Source organism: Callionymus lyra, chromosome 3 (genome assembly GCF_982586985.1).
Source record: "Callionymus lyra chromosome 3, fCalLyr1.hap1.1, whole genome shotgun sequence".
NCBI lineage: Eukaryota > Metazoa > Chordata > Actinopteri > Syngnathiformes > Callionymidae > Callionymus > Callionymus lyra.
This window is the reverse complement of record NC_141820.1, coordinates 15965089-15990674: the sequence shown is the minus strand read 5'-3', so window position 1 is coordinate 15990674 and position 25586 is coordinate 15965089. Positions and strand designations below refer to the sequence as shown.

At 36.5% G+C, this 25586-nt stretch overlaps 1 protein-coding gene across 1 annotated transcript; it reads right to left on the bottom strand.

The window, feature by feature from the left end:
• Nucleotides 1-13516: 13516 nt before the first annotated feature.
• Nucleotides 13517-23854, bottom strand: fam180a (family with sequence similarity 180 member A). Its single transcript, XM_087786590.1, has 3 exons — nt 23739-23854; nt 16299-16396; nt 13517-14455 (listed from the first exon to the last, which is right to left on the bottom strand). Exons 1-3 carry the CDS (start codon nt 23806-23808, stop codon nt 14123-14125), a joined length of 501 nt encoding a protein of 166 aa, XP_087642716.1. The 5' UTR covers nt 23809-23854; the 3' UTR covers nt 13517-14122.
• Between the last annotated feature and the right edge of the window lie 1732 nt (nt 23855-25586).

Below are 25586 nucleotides of genomic sequence, written 5' to 3'. Positions count from 1 at the left end.
CCTGACCAACAACACACATCTGGCAAACACATAAGGCACAACTGCAGCATGGATTCAACTGAAGTATAGATCAAATCTTCAATCATTTTGAAATATCTTGGACTTCTGTCAGGTTTATTCTGGCCTCCTGACCTCCAGCTGTGAAGGTTGGCGACCAATAGAATGGGGAAAAAAAGACCTCAAACTGCAAAAGTGTATTTTGATATCAGGTCTTAAAAAATCATGGCGGTGTTATGTGGCTGTTACCCCATTAAAGTTCCCTAAAGAACCTTGTTAAAGGAGGTTTTGAAGTCTGGGTTGAAAATGAAGAAGGAAATCAAAAGGCTTCAAAAATATCTAGCTTACATACTTTACGTGCCATAAATTAAGTAAGTGGTCTTTTTGAAAAAGGATCTTAATCCAACTGTGATTTGAACAGGAAATAAAGGCAGTTAAATCAGACACTTCCACACCTCAGTGCCAAAGATCCTTCAACCACAATCTGGAAAATTAACACAAGAGGAAAGTGATTTAATGCTTAGCTTCCATTCATCAGTCCACAGTCATGTGTCCAAAGAGTTTAACGTTTGATTTAAACCATTCAGAAGGGTCTTTTTCTGTAGAAGAAGCTGAAACTATTGCAGGACATTATGGAAACATTGCCTTTGACTAGTGAGCAATTCAATAATGCAGATAATATTTTTTCTTGATATGTTGAAGTAGAGGTAAGAGATCATTTGATTTTTGATGTACCATTACCATCTAGATCCTGAGGACCTAGTAAGACCACTACTGTATTGATCCACACTGAAGCATCCCCTCAACCAACTTTCTTTCGCAGTTCTTGTTATAGCTAATCCAACCCTTTTTCCTATAAATAATCAAAGTTTTAAATGCTAATCTTAAAAGCTTCTTTGCAGAGGTCTGCATTTTACTGCTCTTCTTTTTTAGTAATACATTTTAAGTAATGTTTTTCAGTTATACATAAACTATACTGATGGAAGGGTGTTATCAATTTCAGAAAACAGACCAACCTTTTCAAAAATATTTCAGCGAGATAAATCACATTATGGATTCAGACACTTTTTACAATGTATCCTTTTTCACTGTAGTTATGGATCCCCGGAGTCTCGCCGAAGCTGCCGTACATTAATTTCCCAGCCGCAAGAATCTCTTGTGGAATTTAAGAAGGAATTGTCATGGCTGAAGGGAATCTAACACTATCCATTTTTAGGAGCTGTCACGTAAATAAACGTGTCAATTGAAAACTGAGACAGACTCTAGAGCGTTGTCTGTAATTTCCCCCTTCGTAATGAAATTTAACGGTATGATGAGAGCAGTTAGCAATAAGTCACACTTAAAATGACCGTTACCAATGAAAATGATTGAAAGATTTATTTGAGGAAGTAACTGATTTCACATGTAAGTAATCAATTTGAACACTTCTAAAATATCCTGGAGCCTCATGTACAAAGAAGGTCGTGGATTTTTCTACTAAAAAAAGGTCGTACACTTATATCCAGAAGATGGTGTAAGTCCAAAAATATTCTGATATATAATAATATATATATAAATACAAGTACTTTTTCCTTTGTACATCCCAATAAACGTGGAATTCATTGCAGACTGGTTCGTCCCTTTTCCACGCCCTAATTTACATTTAAAGAACCAGAGTCTTTAAACTGGATTAACAGTTTATATTCATTCATTTAAAACAAACAAAAAAAAGGGTTTTGTTTACAAATTACAAATGAACAAATCATGTGACAGTGTATTTATATAAGTGTGATTTTCACTTTGATAAAACTGACGTGATGTTGTTTCACAAGAACGTCTGTGACTCTCGTAGAGAAGACTTGAAACGATCAGACTCGTTTTTGTTTTTTATATTATAAAAACAAGCTCATAATTCCTTAACATTTTTTCAGTATATTGTGAAATAGCGGATTAAAATATCTCGTCTTTTCATATATTTTTCGTACTTTTCATATAACATATTTTCACGTTTGTGAATAATTTAATATCTGCTGGTGCAACTAAAAACACTTGTGTGTGTGTTCATTTTTGATCAATATTGATTGTTAATGTAACTCTGATATGAACATCTCAACATGACTAGTGAGGCTGACATGCATCTGAGCAGTAACTAAGGACGTACGCCACCTACAAACGTGAAGGAAATCAGAGCTTTTCAAAGCTTTTCTTTATGAGGACATATGGACTTTGACGTATATATCTGCATGTTTTTTGTGCGTACGGCCCCTTAATACATGAGGCCCTTGGTATCTAGATTTCTTTCTTTTTTGAGCCATAACATCTTCCATTTTGAATAAAAACCACTATCATTATTAACTTCCGCTTTGGTCGATATGATTGATTAAATTACTTATTTGTACTAATACTCTAATGAGAACATGATTTTTACAAAGGTTCAGGAGTTAAACCAGGAGTCTTATCAATCATTCACTTTCAATATCAGCTTTTCATTCCCTGCCCAAGGATCTCTTCTGAGACCCTCCCACCTGCGCTCGGACTGTGCCAAACTAAATCTAACCGACTGTCCAGGGAGCTCGAAAAAAACAATTCCACAACACCCTAGTGAATCCTTCTCCACGGCTTCATAACAGTGTCTGATAACGCTGTTTTTTTGGGGAGGATAAGAGAGCATTATCAACTGTCCCACGGCCTGCCAACATTCTCTCATCGCTGCTGCGCCAAACAAATATCGTCGAGCAAAGAATGTCGATCTGTATTCCAGCAGTCGTGTTAGCAGCAGCTTTGCTTACATGATAAAATGCCACCGTTGGAAGAAGCGTATTCGGGACTTTGAGAGTTTGTTCTGTTGGTATTTATCCTGAGCCGAGAATCTGGGAGATCTGGGAGACGCCAGCGACAGATGTTTTTGAGCAAAGTGTTTTTGAGATGAGCCAGTTTTTTTTTACGAGGGACAGAAAGAGAACCTGAAGATGCCTCTTTTATATCGATGTTGCTCTGCAGCTGACACTGGACACATGGTCGCTGTTAGTAGAGATAAAAAATGTTCTTGCAACAACTACATCAATTAAAGTGTTTTTTTGTATTCATCAGTGAGCAAAACAACTTTAAAAGTTACGTAAGGACTACAGTAATTGGCTGGTTTCTAGTCTTGATGGGGTTTATGAGGTTTCATGAAACAGTTGATGAGGTATCATGATACAGTGTCTTGATTTAGAAAGACCACTAGATGTCACTCTGCTTTATAATCTTTCATTCTGATCCACGTATTTGAATTAAACCTGGCCTTATTTTCAAAGACACTTCTCCATGATACCTCATCAGCTGTTTCGTGAAGCCTCATCAAACCATCACTAGATACTTCAAGATTGTTTGATTGTTTCCCAGAAAATTGCTGCCAACCACTGACCATTTCTATTTTTCTATGCCGCTTAATCCCTTATAGAGGGGGTGGAGCCAATCACAGTTTTCCGGCAAGAGGCTGGGGACACACTGGAAAGTATGCCAATGTGTTGCAGGGAACATAAGTACAGACAACCATTCAAAGACACACTCATACCTCCAGACAATTTCCCCTACAACCACTGTATGTTTTTGGACTGTGGGAAGAAAACCAGATTCACCAATAACTGGATCCAATTTGACGTTTCAAAAGCTAAAAAAGCATCTTGTTATTGTCATTACATATTTCGTAAGGTGTTCTGATGAAATGGAAGTTTATTGAGCAGCTGAAAGTTCAGGCAAGTATGTGACCTGATGCTCTAACTTAAGATGCGTTATTCATAGCGATGCGTTGATGAAGCTTCATGAAACAATGTCATGTTGTTCAGAGGTCAGTAGGTGGCGCCATCAGTTTAAAAATGATGTGATGTTTCATTAGAACAATTTCCAAAGGGAAATAGTGCAGAGACCGCCATCTAGTGGACTCTGAAACTGCTTCATGAAGCTTCATCAGACCATCACTACTTTTACAATTATAATTTTCTCCAAAGTGTCAATATTCTGTGACTGTTTCGGTCAAGTTTACAAGAAAAACCCTATGAACTAATGAAAAAGAGTAAAACATAAACTCTATATGTGTATATCTTGGAATACATTTAGTCAGTCACACCATTTTATTTTTGTAATCCGTCAAAATTATATAAATAATTATTCAGAATGTTGTGCAAAAAAGTTCTAGGAACCTCATTTAAGAGTTGCAAATCCAAAAACCATGACATCACTGTGGACAACTGGAGGAGAAAAAATAGAAATACTTTGGCCTTATTAACGGTGTTAAACCCTAACTACAGGAAGACGTAACGTCAACAGGAATCCATTGAAGTATTTTGGATCAGCGATACACAACAACTGCCAATTTGGCTTCTCATGGATGGTCCACGTGGCGAGACACGCCTTCTTCTTGGCCTCCTGTTTCTCATCGATCAGCACCACAGCTTCACATCTGGATAGCATGAGCCAGTACTTCATAGTACTTTTAATCACTCAGGTTATGATAACGGCTGAATCGAAGCCATCATCCGTAACCAGATGTGTTTATCTTTCACATTAAAGTCACATAATCCGTGCGTAGAAACCGACACATGCGTGTGAGTGTCTGAATATTTCACGTCTTTTTATGTTTGTTAAACTAGTTTAAACTTCAAAGTTTGTACCTTTTCATCACTCGAGTCCAGCGGATGAAATGTGTCGGGCAGATGTGTGGACGACGTACGACGATCTCGGCACCGGCTCCACGTTTCCTTTCAACTTAAACGACTTTCAACGTAAACGATTTCCTGATGGCGACATAAAGAGCGTTTATGTAGCATTAAGTGTCTGCTCATCGAGAGGAATTGTTTAAAGAATGTGTTTTTTCTTCGGGGAACTGGGGCCTCATTTACAAAGAAGATCGTGGATCTTCTACTAAAAACAGTCGGAAACTCTAATCCAGAAAGTGGTGCATCTACAAAAATATTCAGATGTATGAATCTGCGCGTGCACACAAATAAAACCACTTTTCCTTTGTTCATCCCAATTAACGTGGAAATAATCGCAGACTTGTACGTCCCTTTCCACGCCCTATTTTACATATTTAAATCATATTTAAATGAACAAGAGTCCTTGACTTAAAAAAGAGATAAAAACATTTTAACTGGATTAACAGTTTTTACTAGTTTATTTAAACATTTCTGACATGGATCACATACTTAAATTTAAATGAGTGCAGACGAGCTCCAGTGTAAAGGTTTATATTTTACATACACAGTTATTAACTCAAATACTTTATTTACAGACGATCAGAGGCTTATTTGAAACTTCTTAAAATGGAGTTTAACGAGAATAAAACTGTAGATCAGTAACTAAAAGTGCTGAGTATTGATGATGTTGTGAAGAAGGTCTGATCTTCCGAGCTTCCTATGAATGTGTGGCACAGCTGCAACACACGAGCAAATTCTTCTTACATTTTTAAAATAAAAGCGTGTGTTTTACAAGGAGATCACTCTGATCACTATTGATACATATGGACTTTGACGTGAAAAAGTGGGCTTGTTTTTTGTACGTGAGGCCCCAGTTGTACTGGAATCGTTTTCTTGGTTAAAATGTAACTTAAAAGCAAAATAAAAAAGTAAGTAAGTAATTTTAAGATTGAGTTTAAGAGTAAGTAAGTACAAAATAAGCCTGAATAATTGTGGAAAGAACAAATCTGACATAGCACAGAAAAGAAATCAAAGGATTCATAACAGTACATGAAAAAAGTGTGATACCCTTAAAAACATAGTTTTATTTATTTACGTTTTTTTACATCACTTTTTTGAAAAACCTTAAAGTTTTCCAATGTATTATTTACATAATGTCAAGTCAAACAAGTAGTAAAAAATCAGGTAAGGTAAAAGATTATTTGGCAGGCAAAAATAACCTGTTAATATATATAATCCTAAATTATTTTGACATGCAAAAGGTCAACATTGATAAAAAAAAAAAAGTGTCTTACTTATTCGACAAATATAAATGGAAATAATAAAAATTGAAGAAGAAAACAACAATATAAAGGGGAAAGTTATTCCCAAGATAGGTTTACGGGATATGTTTTAGAATTAAAATGGCAAAAACAATTCTTAAAAAGAAAAAAAAAAAAACATTTTAAACGGCAAATATGTCTTTGGATTTATAGTTTTAAATACGGAAAAAGGGTCGCTTAAGTGTTTATCATAGCTATTGACAGTCATTCATATTATTTAACTTGGTATAATTTCTCCAAAAATAAACACATAACAATAAGAAGTAAGTGATAAGAATTAAAAGCAAACGTTATGAGTGAAGAAACGGTCAGAGGACATCGATGCGATGCTGCCCTCTAGTGGTCACTGTAATTTATACATTTGAAAATAAGTACTTTTACAATGGCTGGGATTTAACTCATTCAAATGTTAAAAATGAAACATTAAAGTGTACGTTTATACCCTCAAATGACTCAAACTATGATTAAAAGTGTCCTAGTGTGATCACACATATGGATATATGAACAATTGAATAACTGACATACTTTTAACAACCACTTGGTGGCGCTCTCTCACAATGTACCACCAAACAAACGTCCATAAAGGTTGTTTCGTAATTGCTCTGGTTTGTAATGCGGAGTCGTGTTATTCATCTGGTTTTCAATATTTGATCGTAAATGCATCTGTTAACATCAACACATCCTCACATCGATTTATTCTCCTCTGGATACATTAACATATAGAACTAATATATGCTGATGTTGACAAACAAGTGTGAAGATGGATGTGATTCAATATTTAACAACAAATATTACATGAAGGACGAAGAATAAGTTAGAATGTTAATGTAAATCACGCCTGCTCAGCATTTATTAGTGAACAAATAAAATAAACACTGATTTCTATCAAATAAATAAATAAATACTATTTTGTGTAACAGCAACAATGAGTAGTGAAGCACAGGCTGAAACTTAAACCAGCCTTTAGATTACGACCACCTGTCTTATAAAACTTTTATTATTTTCTATTAATTACTATTTAAATGGTTAATCTAGTTTTTTAATGCTTATTGTTTTAGGGGTCTCTTCTTTTAGTTTTTTCGAATCCTTCCAAAAATATTTCATAATAAAATGACACGCAATAAATGAAAAAAATGTGGCTTAGTTTTTAAAATCCTCGAATATACATTTTTAATTTTTTTCAAGTTTTTCCCAAATCCATTTTTCTTCATTCTAACTTATTTTTCCCCATTGATTTTCTTGACGGCCCCTCACTTCAGTTCCATCAAAAGTGGTTTCAACTGAGATTATTTTCCGCTTTTACCTCTTAAAATATTATTAATAATATTGTGGTTAACATGCATCTATCATGTCACGAAAATGAGACGATCAACTATGTAAAAATTTTGGTCATATGATGATAAATATAATCTACTATATATATTGCTAAATTAATGACTAGTTAAATTACACTAAATCAACCTTTATGAAATATAAACTGCACTAAATGCTTCTTTATTGACATGGACTAAGATAAGACAAGACCGTTACATTTATTTTAAAACAACATAAATGCACTTTCAATGTATCGCATTAACACAGACGAGTGCGATGTTCAGTAACATGGGTCTCGATCTGGAAAAGTCTCCGTCTTAACTCGGTATGAATTGGACTCTATAGTGTCTTGATTTGTCTCGACAACAAGTCTTATGTGTTTGTTGTGGTCAGTGTTGCCAAGATGGAGTCAAAAGAAAATAATGGTTATTCAAATATGTACACAACTACAACACACTGACCGTTGTTCTTCTTCTTTCATTTACTCACCCGCAGACGTCCTTAATCGATAGTTGCCAAGTCGGCATGTTTTGCATCACAAGCTGTAGTCCTCACGCGGACGACCGGGTCGATGATGACATTGATCGGCTCATAACCACGCTTGGCGTCCGGCATGACGTGTCTGATGTTGCCGTACGTGAAGTCTTGAGCCCGATCTGAATGTAAATCGTATTAAATATGTGTTTTCTTCAGAGTTCAATCCGCAGAAGATTGCAGAGTCAGCAGTTTCTTTGACTGAGATTTTCCCATTTGGTCATAAGTCTGTTGCTCAGCTTCTCTTTCCAGACAAATGCAAGATGACTTTTAAAGCAAAAGTTTAGATTTAATTACGAACAAAAAATTGTTTTCATCAGGTGAGTAAACCTACTGCTTCTATTCGGTCATGACAAGTTGTTTTATGGTCTAATATGTTTTTGAAGAACTGCTGGGTCAGCTCTTTTATGAAACTCTGGGTCAATTACACTTTTGGCAAAATTAAAGAAATATTTCTTAAATCGAAGAGCTGCAGGAACCATCTCTGTTTGGAGTTTTATAAGCAGAAATAGTTGTCTTAACCACAATACTCGGAAAAGTCTCGCTGCTCATCAAGTATTACTTTAGGTTTTCTGTAAACTGACCATGTGACTTGTTCAGAAGTTCTGTGACACATAATTGCCTAATAACTGTTGCATTTGTCTTTAACTGAAACATTAAAACCTCTTAATGATTTGGTGAAAACCTTTTAATTTCTTCTATTGTCAATTTCATGTGATGACTAAAAGGGGGAGGAGCCCAATAAACCAAAAGTACAGGCAAAATTATAAGTTAAAACTGTTAAAAAAGAACTGTTAAAAAAGAAACATGGTTCATTGTGATAAAACAAAAAAATAAGAACATGTGTCAGAAGTTTAATGGACTGAAACACTAACTAGCATCTAAAAAAAAAGAGCAAGGGTCAATATGCGGCCACCTAACCAGAGAAAAAGGAGTCAAAAGTAAATCAACAATCTGGAACAAGAGGCACTGAAAAGTGCGACACCTTAGGAAAGAATCAACACAATTATACGGACAAGAAGATCAGGTGAGTGTCGACACCTGTCGGCTTCTGGCTTAATTGAAGTTCTGGAGAACAGTATGGAGGGAGTAGGAAGTACAAACAAATGAAAAACAAAATAAAATAAGATAATTCAGGTGTTTATATTTTTGATATCACCTTTTAGATTCTGTACTTAAGTCAGGTTATCGGTTAAGCAAAATCCTATGACTGTGTTGTGTAATGATGTGTTGGTGAGGCTTCATGAAACAGATGATGAGGTATCATGATACAGTGTCTTCATTTTGAAAGACCACTAGATGTCACTCTATGTTTGAAAATAATGCCAGGTTTCATTGAATTAGCATATCTGAGTCAAAGATTATTAAGCAGTTTCATCTAGTGGTCTTTCAAAATGAAGACACTGTATCATGATACCTCATCAACTGCTTCATGAAGCTTCATCAACACAACAAAGAGTTTATTTATTTTTTGTAATATTGACTGATTTATCACAAAAAGCAGTCATAACTGTAGTTGCATGGCAATTTCTGACACTTCTCTGAAGCTTCATGAAACAGTGTCATGTTGTTTAGAGGGCAGTAGGTGGCGCCATCAGCTAAAAAAATGTGATGTTTAATTAGAAAAGTTGTTCAAAACAAAGGAAAATATTGCAGAAACTGCCATCTAGTGGACTCTGAAAATGATGACACTGCTTCATGAAGCTTCATCAGACGATCAATAATAATAGATAATAACTTAATTTAATAGGAAAAAGTAGTAGAGGGTTAAATAATCCGGCTCTCAGGAAAATATAGTAGAATAGCTCTGACGTAAACTGACAACAATAGGATTCATTTTCAAATCTGAACTCTGAAGATTAAAGTCCAGACAGATTACGATACTTGGGTCTGCCTTCGCTAGTTCAGTGTGAAGATGTGGAAGCTGATCACGTGTCTAGGGAGGAAATTCTTCTCTTTATCTCTTCCTCCATCTGCAGCAAGTCCGAGAGCGAGAAGAGGAAAGAAAAGCAGCACGAGCCCAGTTATTCTCATAAACGTCTTCAATAAAAATGTGACGAGTGACGCTCTTGGGGCCTGAAATGACTTAGATTATGGAATTTGGATGAGAAAATTATGAAATCAGATGGAAGGACAAGTTTTATTTCAAGGGCTAATCATCACAGGTGGATAAGGCATCATGGTGGAATAATTTCACATCATGAAACACAGTCTTCATTTTGAGAGTCATGAGATAACACTCTGGCTTCTCGTTTAGACTATTTGCAATAGTTTATTTTGGTGTCTAAACAAGAAGGATCTGTCTCGCATGAAGTTAATGCAAAACTCTGCAGCAAGAATCCTGACCAGCTCTAGTAGAAGAACTCACATTTCCCCGATCCTTAAAACTCTTAACTGGCTGCCAGTTTCTTTCAGGATCAATTTAAAATTAAAGTTCTCTTTCTAACTTCAATTCAAAAACTTACATTTAAACTAAGATTGTGAAAAATTAAAGACAGTATTTCATGAAGCTTCACAAGTCCATCACTAGCTTCCATACGACTGTATACATTCAAAGATATTAAATGAAGAGACTCATATTTTTATGACTATAAGTAAGCAAGTAAGTAAGTAAGTAAGTAAGTAAGTAAGTAAGTAAGTAAGTGAGTGAGTGAGTGAGTGAGTGAGTGAGTGAGTGAGTGAGTGAGTGAGTGAGTGAGTGAGTGAGTGAGTGAGTGAGTGAGTGAGTGAGTAAGTAAGTAAGTAAGTAAGTAAGTAAGTAAGTAAGTAAGTAAGGGTTATTTTTAAACCGCCTTTCTAGACCAGGGTCACAAAGCACTTTAACATACAAAAAAACACACAGTTAAAATATGTACATTGATTCTCAAAGTATGGAGCCCCAAGACATGGAAAAAAAAGAACGTATTAATCCGTGGAAATAATTTATTAATATAGATATTACATTGCATTTTGGTAAAAAAATGGAATATTTATACAGAACTATTATCTACCATAATTTTTTTGAGGAGACATTGATTTTAGGGATACTTTTGTTATGCTTCGGATAAATGCAACTTTATTCTCCAGGATGTCTGGTTAATTGTCTTTTTTAGTAATTCAGAATATGCATTAAACTTATGAGCACATTAAAAAAGATCAGAATACGGTCACCCTCAACTATTGGCTTTTTATACAGTGTATGTTTTGAAGGGCCATTAAGCACAAATAAATGAGCAAGAAGTATAAGATCAAGTAATAAAGTCAAGCTTAATATGCCCAAACGATCTGTTTATTGTATTTTACATAACTTTTGTTTACCCAAATGTGATTTTATATTCACTTAAATCTTTTTGAGGGGCAATAACTACTCAAATAAAATGACAAAAAAAGTCTTAAAACTGAAACCATAGAGTCGTATTTAGAGACTAGAGATGAATAATAGATTATATACTTTTTAATTTGGTGGTTGTACATGATCTTTGACCTCATGGTGGCCACATATATATATGGTCTGCCCTTAACCTAGGTATTAAGTGCGCATGTGGTATCTTTCCTGGACAGCTGGGTGAGCAAACCGAGCGCGCCTTCACTAGAAACCACAACCAAAGTCATTCCTGATTATAAATTGGTTCTGTCTAAATATTTAGATTTTTAATAAAATAAAATGTAATCTTTCTTCAAGTCTAACAAATCGTAGAAATACTAAGGTAGTATATTCTCTAGAATGGTTTCAGTAATGTGAGAATATAAATAATGTTTTTAAAAATAGAGATTATGGCTAATTCCAAAATTTAGCTACATCACAATAAGTTTAAAAAAAACAATAAAAACAACTAGACGGGACCTGAACCCAGGATTTCGGGTCAGGCTGGAGACAAGAATGGGGTAAACCATCCATAAATTAAAGGATAGAAATCTATTTGTTGCCACGAATGCTTCATGAAGCTCTCATTTGTAGAAGTAGACGTTACCATTATCTTTCACCGACTATTCCAATGAGCACTTACAACATCCATCAACCTTCTGACCTCTAGAAATAAAATCTAGAAATACCATCATCGCTTCATGAGGCTTCGTCAACGATGGGTCAACGAAAACCAGCGAAACCGTGCGTCTACTCTGGGATGTTCTGGGATGTTTCTTCCCTCCAGAGACGTCCAGTGAAGAGAATTTGATGAGAAGCAAAAGGCAAAGATAGTGTGATTCGCTCCATGGGGAGAAGAAGTCGACATATATAGATTCAAGGTTGAGTGGACAAGGACTGCCTCAAATGTCTTAGTGTGACCTTCAACGACCTTGTCTTAGCAACTTTTTTCTTGTGCCAACAGTCGTAAAGAATTAGAACTCACTTCCCACCAGTCTTTTAAAGCTATACTAGGTAACATTTGGATGTTTCCTTTTTTTCATATTTTCAGTAATGAGTGGTTTGATTTTTGTAGTATTACTAGCTAACAATTCTCTTACCGCTATAACCTTGTCTGGGTGACCTGCCTGGAGAGTGTGAGTGTCATGCAACAGTGGGTAGAAGTATTTTCATATAAAGTACAAAGAGACTTCTTTTTTTTTCAACTTACCAGGAAGATAAATCTGACATAACAAGAACTGTTATATTGGTTTATAAACAAATTTAAACACCTAAAATTGTCAAAGGGGAAAAAGAGAATTGGATGACATTGGAAATACACCATTTCATTGATAAAAACATTATTAATAAAAAAAAAAAAAAAAAACATTTAACAGTATTTTTGAATCATTTAAATTGATTAAAATACACACAAAATGAAACAGCTCTGAATAAGTATTTGTATTCCCAGTGCGTTGAGACATCGCTGGTATTTTCGTACTTTTGTTGTTTTTTTAAGTTCTGTAAGAAGTATCTATATATATATTTATTTTTTTTTGGAGTTAAAGTGATACTTCACCCAAAATTCAGATTTCAAATTTCTACTCACCTTCCTGTCAATTAAGGGTTAGGATTTTGGGTAATTTGTTCATTTTAGAGTTATAGGCAAAATTGTATGTCCTTGCTAATGTAAGGTCTTCGTCTACGTCCAAAAATACACACTTAAAACCATCCAAATACCTCCATACTAATCGTCTGTAACGTTCATCTTGTATTGAAGCCTAGACATGAGAAATTGTTCAGAAAAAAGTTAAATCTTTTAAAATCTTAATATTGTTTTTAGCAGAAGCTAAAATGCTAACATGCTGTGTCTCCAACAACACATAAATTAGTCTGAAAATAATCCCAACCTTTAGTCGACATGAAAGCGAGTAGTAGTTTAGTTTCATTCAAATAATCCAAGATGGATGCTCATCACATGTTTACCCAAGAATTCTCATTTATTATTTTTCACTTTGCTCTCTCACGTTAATGATCTGTTGTATTCTACCACGTATTCCCTCTAGAACCGTCCCCAAAGGGATTCATGAAGTACCACCTTCCAAGTATCCTGTATCTCTGTATACGTGTGGCATGTATTACAGTAGGAATAACCTTCCGGTTTCTTTTAGGCAGTCTCCGGGGGAACAAACCACTGTTATCTGTGATCGTATCGTCAGCCTGCCGGTGCGTCTCTGGAGCACGTGATACTCTAATTACAGAAAGACATCATTAGAAGAAAAAAAACATGAAAAAGTTTACCTGACGCTCACATGGGCATTCATTTATAGTGTGTTTTTTTTCTTTTAAGAAACAAAGACATGTCCCTGTTCAGGGGTTGTGTTTATATTCCACGACAATCAAATAGCGTTATTACTTAATTTGAGACTGAAAAAAAATGGTCTCCATTGACTTGTTAATTCTGACTGATACAGGAAGTACAAAAGTATTCAGATGAATGAAAGAATTCAGCTCTGGGAATCTTCATTATTCACACATCACTATAACAACAACTATAATTAAAGCGTCTTGTTCTGTTCTTTTGAAAATTAGTGCTATTGCACAATAAATGACTTCCCAGCGTGGACTTTATTATCATGTTTTTTCGCCCGCGGCCGTTAAAGTTCTTTGTCAAGACAACGATTCATAATCTGTCAAGCCGAAGATCATTGGCTTCTTTTTTTTTGTTCATGCCTTATAAAAGAAGCTATTTTTTCTTTAATGACCGAAAAGGTTAATTTAAGGCTTGTTGTTCGTAGCCAAAGGATGATGTCGGCTTTTATTTCCAGACTTTGTGAAATGTCAGTGGAAGAGAATGAGATGGGAGAGCGCTCCGGTCGGTTCTTACTCTTCAAATATAAATCTTTTACGTCTTTAACGTGACGGTTCCTGCCGACGAAATACACAAAAATGATAATTTAAATCTGTCAAACTTTTATTCAGGAGGATGTGAGGTCCTTCTGGAGGGTTCTAAAGAGCTGGATTAATGAGTCGCCCCACAGCGCTCTCTGGCCCGGGTGGGTGAGTCTCTCCAGGGTCTGTGTGATGAACACCAGAGTCAGCACTGTCCTTTCAAAGTCCTGCTGGCTCAGGGGCCGACGGCGCTCCTGCAGCCTGCCGGTGAGGCGCCGGATCTCCGGGAGGCTCTTGGGCAACACGTCGTCGCAGATGACCTCCAGCTTCTCCACCTTCCTCAGGGAGGCCAGCTCCTCGTCTGGGATGAGGATGCCGCCGCGATCTTCTTTTTGGATTTGCGATCCAGCCAAGAGTATCTGCGAGTGATGAGCAGAAAAACGCTCAGAGGATTATTCAGATTGATAAACAAATGTATAATAAAACATTATTGTTAGTGCTACTGGCAGGAATATGAAGCAGAAAATACCATTAATAAACCCACTTTCTTCAGACTCTCCCTTGAAGCCTCTTGATTTATTCAGTTTCGATCTTATCAGTGTTTTTATGTAAGAATTTACATTTTCGCTTCTTATTTTGACACTTTTTCTGAGTTTATTTATTGTATCTTTATCGCCACAACAATTGAAGAAAAATCCCTGTCATTTCGACGATGATGATTGACTGGGAAGTAAAAAAAAAAAGAAAAAAGGAACATATCAAATGAATTGAAATGTTGATTATTTATTCAATTAATGTATTCATAACATTATTCGGTTATCAGACTCATTAAAAGAATCAAATTGATTCAGAAAATATATAAAAACTGGTTTTATACAAATGTTCCAAAAATAATGGACTCTATTAAAATTCAGAAATAAATTGGCCCAAAATAAACCCAAATGTCCAGATGTTTCCAGCAGATGTGGCCAGATGTGCGGACAGTGTTTCATGAAGCCAATATTACAATTTTTTATTTTGAAACAGACATTTTGCTGAGATGTTTTTTGGCAAGAAAAACATGAAAGTATAATCTACCCGAACCCTTAAGTGCTTGACTGAAAATGTCCGGTTCGAGGTTATACGGATACCTGGGTGAGATTCTTGACCGGGTGTCTTGTCATATTAACCATTATTTTAATATTTATTCTCTTTTAATGTTTTGATTTATTCATTATAATTATCATGATAAAATCCCAATTTTATTTTGTTTTAATTATTCAAAACTGGTCTTTGAAAAGAAGGGAATTAGAGGAGGAAGTTTGAGGGAGTGAACTAAATAACGTTTTAAAATATATATTATTTAATGATAACATAGAATTTCCATTGTGCTACTCTGTAAAATTAAATTTTCACTTTGTGCTCCATGGAAATAATAACAATTATGTGTTGTTAATAGTTTTTCCTCAAGTCTGTTTCAAACATTAATAACAATATATGAAGATTGCTTGTAATTATTGAAGTAGTAAATTACGTATTCGATAAATTAAACATGATATTATATGTTTTTTGGTAACACTTTAGAATGGGGAGCACGTGCAGGTGTTAACTATAAATAAGCTACTTATTTATATTCACAATTCATTATTTTTTGAGTAATTGTAATGCCAATAATTAGTATATTTTTGCCTTTTCTCTTTAAAAGAGAAATACTTAGTTTTCACTAAAATACTATCAAGGGTAGAATATATAGTCACAATGAAAAAGGTGTGAGTTAGTACTTTATAATGTGTTTAATTTGCTGTTAATACACAAATAAATAAGTATCTTAAAAATAATGTGTTCCCCATTCTAAAGTGTTTGATTTTTAGGTTTAGGTAGAAGAGGTAACTACGGCCATTAGATATTGAATATATAAAATGAAATTAACATAGCAATAAAAACGTCTATAAAAAGAATAAGTCCTATGACAATAACCCTGGAGTTTAAAAAGGCTAATTTAACGCTGAAAAATACAATAAATAATATTTCCAGATCAGTGAGTCTGACTTAATATGGCCTGCATAAATAAAGGGCCACAAGTAGCCAAGATTCTAGGGAATTTCTAAAGTAAACATCTGACGACTCAGCTTGACCTTTGCAACTCCGTCCAAAGATACCATGAGTTCATTTTATCAGCGTCTGGTAAAAACATTTCTCACATTTTTTCCACCGAACACCAAGATTTTGGAATCGCTCTCAGAACATTCCTTGTGAAATCCACTTCCAGCGCGAGACACTGACCTCGAAGAGAAGGTTGACGTCCTCCACCGAGCGCTGGAATGAAGGGTCGACCAGCGAAGGCGTCCCTCGTTTTATCCTGTAGGCCGATGGATACAGAGCTGAAACACACCGGGCGCACGTGATTGAATATTGACATTTGAACGCCGCCACACCAGATTCGTTCGTTCATAAACACCATCCACTCGGGCTCGTCTGTGTTGAACAGTAATTGGTTCATGCAAATATTCACTAGTAGAAGATAGTCACAGGCTGCTGAACTATCTGCTCTCATAAAGAAGCAGATGTTCAGACGTGAGACGCGGCGAGCCGGAGGCGCTCAGATACGGCTCCAACAACACTGCCTCGGCTGGATTATGAAAAATAGTTTGTCAGCGGAGTCGCAAACTGGAGCCACGTGGTGACACGTCTGACGAGCCAGTGGCAGAAACGTTACAGTGTTGTTTCATAGACAAACCTCTGGATTCTACTGCCTGTGTGGGTCTACACGCATGAGCAGGGTTCTTGTTTTTATAACTAGTGATGGTCTGATGAAACTTCATGAAGCAGTGTGATTATTTTCAGAGTCCACTAGATGGCAGTCTCTGATGGGATTCTTTAATACGAGTTGCTCAACTAGTGATGGTCTGATGAAGCTTCGTGAAGCAGTGTCATTATTTTCAGAGTCCACTAGATGGCGGTCTCTGCACTATTTTTCTCTGTTTTTGACAACTTTTCTAATGAAACATCACAACATTTTTAAATGGATGGCGCCACCTACCGACCTCTAAACAACATGACAGTTTTTAAGCAAAAGTTTGTCGAAGTGTGTAACTTCTTTTGTGTGTTTTGAACATGCTTCATCTGGCAATTTTGGAAACAGGAATCAAGACTCATAGCATCTCTTACACCTGAGGATTTTTTTTTTCAAGGTTTTCACAGGAAATTTTGGCCAAAATCAAAGCTTGAACACCAGGTCATGACATGCACAAACCGTACATTACAGTTTACTATTAAATTTGTTACACATTTATGTACTTGGGTCTCTTGAGGACCGCATGGAATGACTTGATGGGCCGGAATTCAGCACACAGGCCATGAGTTTATTCTAGAATTTAACCAGTAAATGATTTCAGTGGACTAGAATATAATCCTACCATTACCGTTATTTCCATTCATTCATTTTCTCATTGGATCCGCGGACCATCTCCTTTCTTGGGGCGATTTCGAAACCCACACCAAAAAAAACCATTTCATCTGCTCTGTGACAGTGTTTGCTTGACAAACATTCTCTGTCACTTTCTTTGTTTGTTTTTTTTGCTTGAAGTTTCAACCCCAAAACTTTGCGGAGCTCGCTGAACAAAAAGGTTGAACAAGGCGACGCTGTGAGCCCACTCATTCGTCACTTTCATTCCATTAACAAAATGTCAACACTAACTAATTTGGTAGCTCTGCTTCAAGAGACTGAGAGGCAAAGTCCAATTGATTTACACTGGGAGGCGACTCCCCCCCCCCCAAAAAAATGGGGATAGTGATGTATGACGTCCTTCGGATGATTCACCTTTCCCCCCCCCACCCCAATACCTCACTGACCATTAAAAGTTCTCACCACAGGTCGCACACATTTGAGGTGGGAACACAGGTTTTTTTTTGTTGTTGTGACCATTTGGCCAGAGGGTAAAATTGTTGAGTCACTTGGACAATCCATTTTTTTTTTCTCCTCATCTCTTCCAGACTTTTAAAGCCCATTAATGAAGACATTTTATCCCCAACATCACCACCCTCGCTCATGTGACCCAGACACCTGCCAACACCCTGAAGCCCTGCAAGTGTTGACGCCAGTGCAGAAGACTTCAGTCATGCTGGGAAAACTCCCTCACTTCAACACGGCTTAAGAGCTGCTGCATGCTTTTTTTTCCATGTGCACGTACAATGAGCTTTTGATTTCGTTTTTGGTTTCCAATGATGCATAGCAGAGCCAACTTTTCCAGGCTCCACCTTAAGTAAAAAATAATAAAATTAAAAACATACATTTTCACAACAACAAACACAAAGCTTAAACTTGCTAATGTTGAAAAACTGTTGGACAATGTATAATAACGGTAAAGGTTTTTTTTTTTTTTTTAAGTCATCTTGGTGCTCACTTGTTGCTCAGAATATTGACCAGGTTTAACTAAAACACAAGGGTTGCATTCAATTACTGAGTCCCACAATCCTACTGATGTATTCAGGTGTTTACTCTTGTTTTGTGTATTCTTTAATTGTGTTTTGTAAAGGGTTTTTATCATCCTTGGTTGTGTGTTTTGTTGTTGTTTTTGGTGTTTGGATTTGTTTGGTTTGTTTAAAAACTTAAGGTGGTGCTCACAAACATTATGATTTTCAATCAATATCGGCCAAAAAATGAATCAAATAAAGACTTTTAGTTTCAATTTAATTCATATGTTTTATGTGTTTCATTTCTGTTATTGCAACAACTTCCCAAAACTCAAAAAAATCTTATTTTTTTCTTTCTAAATAATTGTGTTTTCTGAGACCTGTTTAAGATTACAGGTACAATGAAAACTTTAAAATCAAATGTGTTGAAGTCAACGCCGTGGAAAACCTCCCCTTGACTCAAATATGAATACAAAGTTCACCAAAAAACTGTCATTTGCTTTTATTACAATAACCTTTCTTAAAAACCAAATCACGCTAAAAAAAGCTAAGGGTTAATTTACCAATAACCCACTTAACCAACTGAATACATTTATTTTGCTACTGTCTATGAGGAAAACCGTGACCTAAGTTATTTGAAACAGTAATAAGGCATTTCTGAATATAATGATTACTTTGTCACATTTGAAAAAGTTGTCAACATTATTCAGAACATTTACAGATGGATACAATAAAATGTAAGTTTGTTTAACAATAAGTGACAAATCTAACCATGATTGACTTCTAAAGTAAATGATGTGTGCATCACACTTAAGAAACGTCAAGCTGAGCACCTTCTAAGTTAAGCATCAATAGTTCCCTGGCATGCCGGGAGCGTACGTGTGGAATAATGTTCTCACCTCAGGAGTAGAGCCGCAAACAGAAACAATCACGCTAGTCATTCTAATGGGAATAAATAGCTCGGGAAAACCCTCGGAAATATCGTCATGTCCAAAAATAAACTTGGTTTACAACTGCTTGTGTGTGTTTTTCCCGCTGTATCGTGAATGACTCAAAGTAGTTTCCAGTTAAAAAACCATAGTAGAGCTTTCTTCTTGATTTTGAACTCGAGAAATATAAAAAAATAAAGATCTATATTGGGATATTTGGAAAGAGAATAACTTGTAAGTCCCTCCAATGATATTAACCTAATCCCACCATGACATTCTAATGCTTCAATATCCTTATTCAGATTCAGCTGGTCGTTGGCTGGTGGACCTCATCTACCATCCCCCATCTGGCGCAATTTCTCGTTAACAAGACACGACGTATCCTGACTGTAGATTTATGTAATATGGATGTAATATCTCTGACATTACCGACTCCGGTAAAGAGGCGAAGTTGGAGCAGCCGAGCTTTAATTGGCCGATGAAACCCATTTGGTTGAGGCGTTGTCAGGAGTACATGCTCGTATGTCAGTCCAGTCCACCTACTTCTTATTATCCTTACTGAGGAAAACTGATAGACAGGAGTTAAATCAAAAGGGAAAGGTAATTAAAAAAAAGTTCCAATGTTACGCAATGTAAGTAAGTAAGTAATTTATATTAATAGAGTGCATTTCTAGACCAGGGTCACGAAGCGCTTAAACAACCAAAAAAAAAACCCTCAAAATGTGTGGAATTAATGTTTAATGACCATAAGTGTTTACAGTAGACAGGTTTTTAATTGTGTTAAAGTCTATTTTAGGCTGGATGTGATGAACTTTTTAGACTTTCGTATTAGTTGATGTTGGTCCTTGGCCTTGAACTGGTCTTAAAGGGATAGTTTACCCCAAAAATTCACTCATGTTCTACTCACCCTCATGTCCACTAAGCGTTATCAGAGTAATCTGTTCGTTTTTTAAAGTTATTGGCAAAAATGTTTGCGTTAATGTAGCGACTGGAGCTCAGTTGTCACCGTCTTTATCTTCATCCATAAAGACAAACTTAAAAACATCCAAATACTTCATATTGCTCGCTTGTATTGAAGCTCGACCAGAGGAATTGTTCAGAAAAAAACTTAGATAAGTCTATAATTGAAAATTGTTTGTAGCGGAAGTGTCGGTGCACAAGGTATACATTGATAGCCTGATATCTTCACTAAAAAAAAAGCTTAAAATATCGATTTTATCTCTTTTTTTTTCAAAACAATTCCCTTAAATACAAGGGGGACGTTACAGGCGAGCACTATGGAGGTATTTGGATGTTTTTAAGTTTGTCTTTTTGGACGAAGATGAAGACTATGACGAGTGAGCTCCAGTCGCTACATTGAAATGGACATATATTTTTGACTATAACTCTTTAAGGGAACAGAATTTTCTGAAAATAATCCCAACCCTTAGTTGCCAAGAGGGTGAGTAGAAAATGAGTGAATTCAGAATTCACCCTTGTTCTTTTTAGACCGTGCAGTTCGAAAATGCATTACCCCATGCTTTATTTGAAGTGGTAGAAAACACCACCAGGACACATCCGTCCTATTGAAAATCGTCCCAAAAAAAATTAGTAGACATTCTTAAAAGTACACAGCAATTTCACAGCTTTGTACCTCAGTTTCTGAGTCATTTATGGGCGCAGCGTGAATCAAGTAGTTCCATTTTCCATTTTAGTTTTAACAAATAACCTTAATAAATTGAAGAAAAAACATGATTTCAAACACACGAAAACGACCATTTTCAGCCCTGCTTCTTCAACCAACTACGACCATTTTCAAATTCATATTTTCAAAAGACAATTAGCAGCTAATCAAGTGCAATTTTCCAACAAACCTTGAGGATGTTTGCTTTTCCTGCCCCCCCATTTATTCTAATGAAACATCCACGATGTCCTTCCTTGCAGCGTCGTAACTTCATCCGAAACTATTCATCCTTCAAGTCTCTTCTGCCTCCTCCGGCGTTCAAAACAATCAGTGTTTAGATGGGCGGGCGTCCCCGAATGTCATTATGCACAGGCAGGGAACTGGTAATCTCCCGCTAACTGCTTCCAAGGAGATGAGGGAGCGGCGAAGATCCATTAATTAGCCGGGCTAAATGGTTCTCCTGGCTGCGGGGGGAGCATGATGGAAATAAAATGGATGGTAAAATAAAGGAGTGAAGGGGAACACATGGGGGAGTTACATCCCTTTGTTATTGATCTGAATCGACTTGGATCTGTAAGTCCCTCTTCATCACCTGTGCTAGTTCGACTTTGAAGGTCTATGTCCAGAGATCGGCTCAAATGGAGAGAATAGAAGTCCCTTTATGTAGCTTTAAAAACTAATCATTTGTTTTATCGTTTTTATTTTCACATGAGAACAAAAGACGATAGACTCTTACGTGTTTAAAAAACTCTCTCAGTACCATTTCTGACCCACTTCTGTAAGTAAGTAAGTAAGTTATATTTGTTAAGCGCTTTTCTAGACCAGGGTCACAAAGCACTTAAACAATCAAAATAATACCCAATAAAATAGACGCTTAAAAGGTCAAGACAACACCGAGACCAACACAGTTTTAGTTTTCACATGAAACTCACAGACCCTCCGGACGGGTAGTCCAGACAAAGTAATGTTGTGAAGATCATGGTTCAAATAGCAGCTGAAATATTTGAAAATAATGAGAAAATAAAAAAAAATACAGTACAGGCCAAAAGTTTGGACAAACTGTTGCAATTTTTTCTTGTCTGGCTGGCGTTTGTTTCTAAAAAGTAATAATGGTCCCTTGTTTCTCTTAATTTAGCCGATTGGTTCTTGGAATTATACCAATTGTCTAATAAGGCTGTGTTTAAACCTGACTATTGAATAACACAACTAATGGCTCCAACTCCATTTTCCCTCGTGTCGTCTCTAGGTCGAGGAGAAACGACTGCCCTGGCTTCCATAAATACATATGCAGTGGTGGAAGACGTTCACCTTGACCCTGTGACAACACAAGGTATACCTCAAACACATTTGATTCCGGGCCTCCGGAGTACTTTGACCCTGACAAAGTGACCCTGACAAAACACAATGGTTAAAAAGTCAAGAAATCCCAAAAAGCAACCCAGACAAGACACACCTGTGAATTGAAAACCTCTTTAAAAGTTAAAATTCTGCAAAGCTGTAATTGGACAAAAGGTGACTACTCTGAAGAAACTAGACTATACAACACAAGACATCTAAATAGTCATGAATATAAACATACACACAGTAACTAGTACTATTTATTTGACGAGGCTTCATGAAACAGCTGATGAGGTATCATGATACATCTTCATCACTAGATGGGACTCTTAGTTTGAAAATGATGCCCGGTTTCATTCAATTCGTAGAGAGCCAAACATTATAGATCAGAAAGTACCATCTAGTGGTTTTTCAAAATGAAAACACTGTATCATGATACCTCATGCCTACTACCTTCCCACCCACAGTAGGTCAAAAGTATCTGACATTCACCCAGAGATCTTTCCTAAGCGTTAAAAAATAATGGATAGCAAGAAGCTAAATGGGACAGCGAGTAGTTAATGCTTGTGCTGTCTCTGGGTCACGGTGACCCGGAGGTAACACAAGGGTTAAATAGAGCCAAAGAATTCAGATGGTAATCCAGCTCTCAAAATGTAACCATCTATACTTTATCAACATATCCTGAAAACATTAACAGCAGTATATATAAATATACTTTTGTTTTTACTGACAGTTCAATAAACTGTATCTCTTTGGTGGAGGTTACTACATTTAATTTGATTTTCTATTTCCCAGGAACATCTCACAAGTGCTACACTGTAAAAACAACAGGTTTGTTGAATGTTCTTTCTCGCAAAGCTGTGTTTTACTGACTTATTGACCAATCCCCAAAGTTTTCTTTCTCACCTATTAGATCGTCGGCGAAATGGCTTTTTCCAATTCTTATGTCACTGCCCGTCTGTCCCCGAAAAACACCAGCGAGCTCCAAATATTATTTTGGGGCCAAATAAAACACAGCAACTGTAATCTTGTTTTATTGCTCTTTAAAATTGCTTTCCATCCTCTGTAAAATAGACCCTGAAAAGCTATAAAAAAAAAAAAATGGGGGTTTTATTTATCGAACTGCTGTTAAATTAAATGAATATAGCTGTGGTTTATGTAATATTTATCCGAGGAGAAGATGGCGAGAGTAACTCAACTCGGAGGAATTTAAGAAAGAATTTCTTCCATGAAATCAGCCAAAAATTCGAATTTTTTACTGGAAATGTGTGGATGTTTTTTTTTTTTATTAAGGTTATAAAACGACTTTTATATTCAAGCAAGTTGACAAAAAATGTGCTGAAATGGTTCATATTTATCTTTTCAAAGAGTCTAACTTACCTCTGTTGTAGTGCTGAGACCTGGCCAGGTGAGCGGAAAGGTAGAGGAAGGTGAGTAATCTCCACATCATGTTTGGACTCACAGATAAATCTCACTCGTCTCTCCGCAGTCAGCATCACAGAAGTGGGAATATTTCTTATTTAACATGGGTTCACTCAAAATATCAGTCACCTCCTACATTCTTCCCTTTAATTCCTCTAGTAAGTGGGTGTGTGTGTGCATGCGTGTGTGTGTCAGACTCTTACATCTGGAAATGATCAGGAATTAGGATTGCCAGTCCTCTTGGCCGGACACTCGGCTACTGGCTGACTTGTTCATGTGCCGAGCGATTCTTTGAATTGCTAACAAACAGGGACGCTGTCATCGTGTGCGGTGCATTTAGGGAGTGTGTGTTTTTTTTTCCTCGTTTGCGGCGGCCAATGAATAACATCACAAGTGAACACGGAACAACGGGAGCTGATGTAATTTGTGTTAATCTCTCGTTCACTTGAAGGTAGTTTTAGTTTCCAAGCTAATTGTTAGAATTTACTGGAAATCTTTCACATTAGTAAAATATGAAAATAAGAACGAAGAAAAAAAAATAAGGGCTTAAGTTTGGACACATTTGAGGGAGAATTTTCTGCAGAGGGTGGAACCCTGTGTTGCAACCGATTTACCAAGATTGCGTACAATGTAAAAAAAGAACAAAGTGTTGTCGCCAAAGGTACACGAAGCCAACTGGCCTAAAATATTGCTAAGTCTGTTGATTTGAATCTTAAAAACAACTGAAATTAACCACCAAAGTTCAAGTCTTTAATGCGCTTTAGTGTCATTTTCACTTGCCTTCTTTAACTTTATGGTCATTTATTTGTTGCAAATCATATGGCTGATCACATGACTGTCACCATCAACAATTCTTCTGGCTGTATATCGATTTGTATTGATTTAGGCGGAAATGTCACCGATTCGCCAACTTACCTGTTGACCACCTCTTAAGTTAGAGATCCGGGAGATAACGGTGGAAGATCTCAAACCTGGGACAATGAATAACTAGACAAGAGCTGGACCCAAAAATGTAAAATACACAAAGGTAGCGATGGGTCCGGCAACACCCATGTCGGTGCGCCTATTGCTTTAACAAAGTCACGTGACCGATATCGGGACTGTTTTCGTACTGACGTTGATGCGCCAAACTGTGTTTATAAGGAAGTGCATCTGTCTACGGGATGCGTCTGCTAAAAGGATCGCGGATCATTTTTGTTTCTAAACGCGAATTATAGAGCTGCCTTCCACTTAACGTGGGACCATTTTAATCTTGGGGATTCTTAAGGTCCACAGTATCGACAAGGTATCAATACAATGTGACTCATGACTCCTCAACGACCCATTACACACAGGTTTATTCACAATGCAGAAATGGACAAAAAAGGAAATCTATTTCAATGAAGTAGCATCACATGAAGTAGCATCACACCTATATCAGACCACAAACTGGGTAGAGATCCATCTCAGGCATAAGTTAAAAAAGGATGACTAAAAAGCATATTCACAGTAGAACAATAGACATGCACAGCGTAACTTAAAACGACGGTTACAATTGGGTGCCTGTTGCTGAGGAACAGGTGGCTTTAAGGTCCGCATCAATTGCATTGATTAGCTGAGAAACCACAGCTGCTGAGGCACAGCAACAAGGTGCAGCGATCAAAACTCCAGAAACAGAAACAAGGTGGTTCAAATAAAAAAGTGTCATGAAAAGACATGACATCGCAGGAAAAACATTTCTTTAGGATGTTGTTATTTGTGTTACGTCAACAATTAAGAAAAGAGACTTTGAACTAAAAAATATTTAAATATTAACATTCCGGTCTA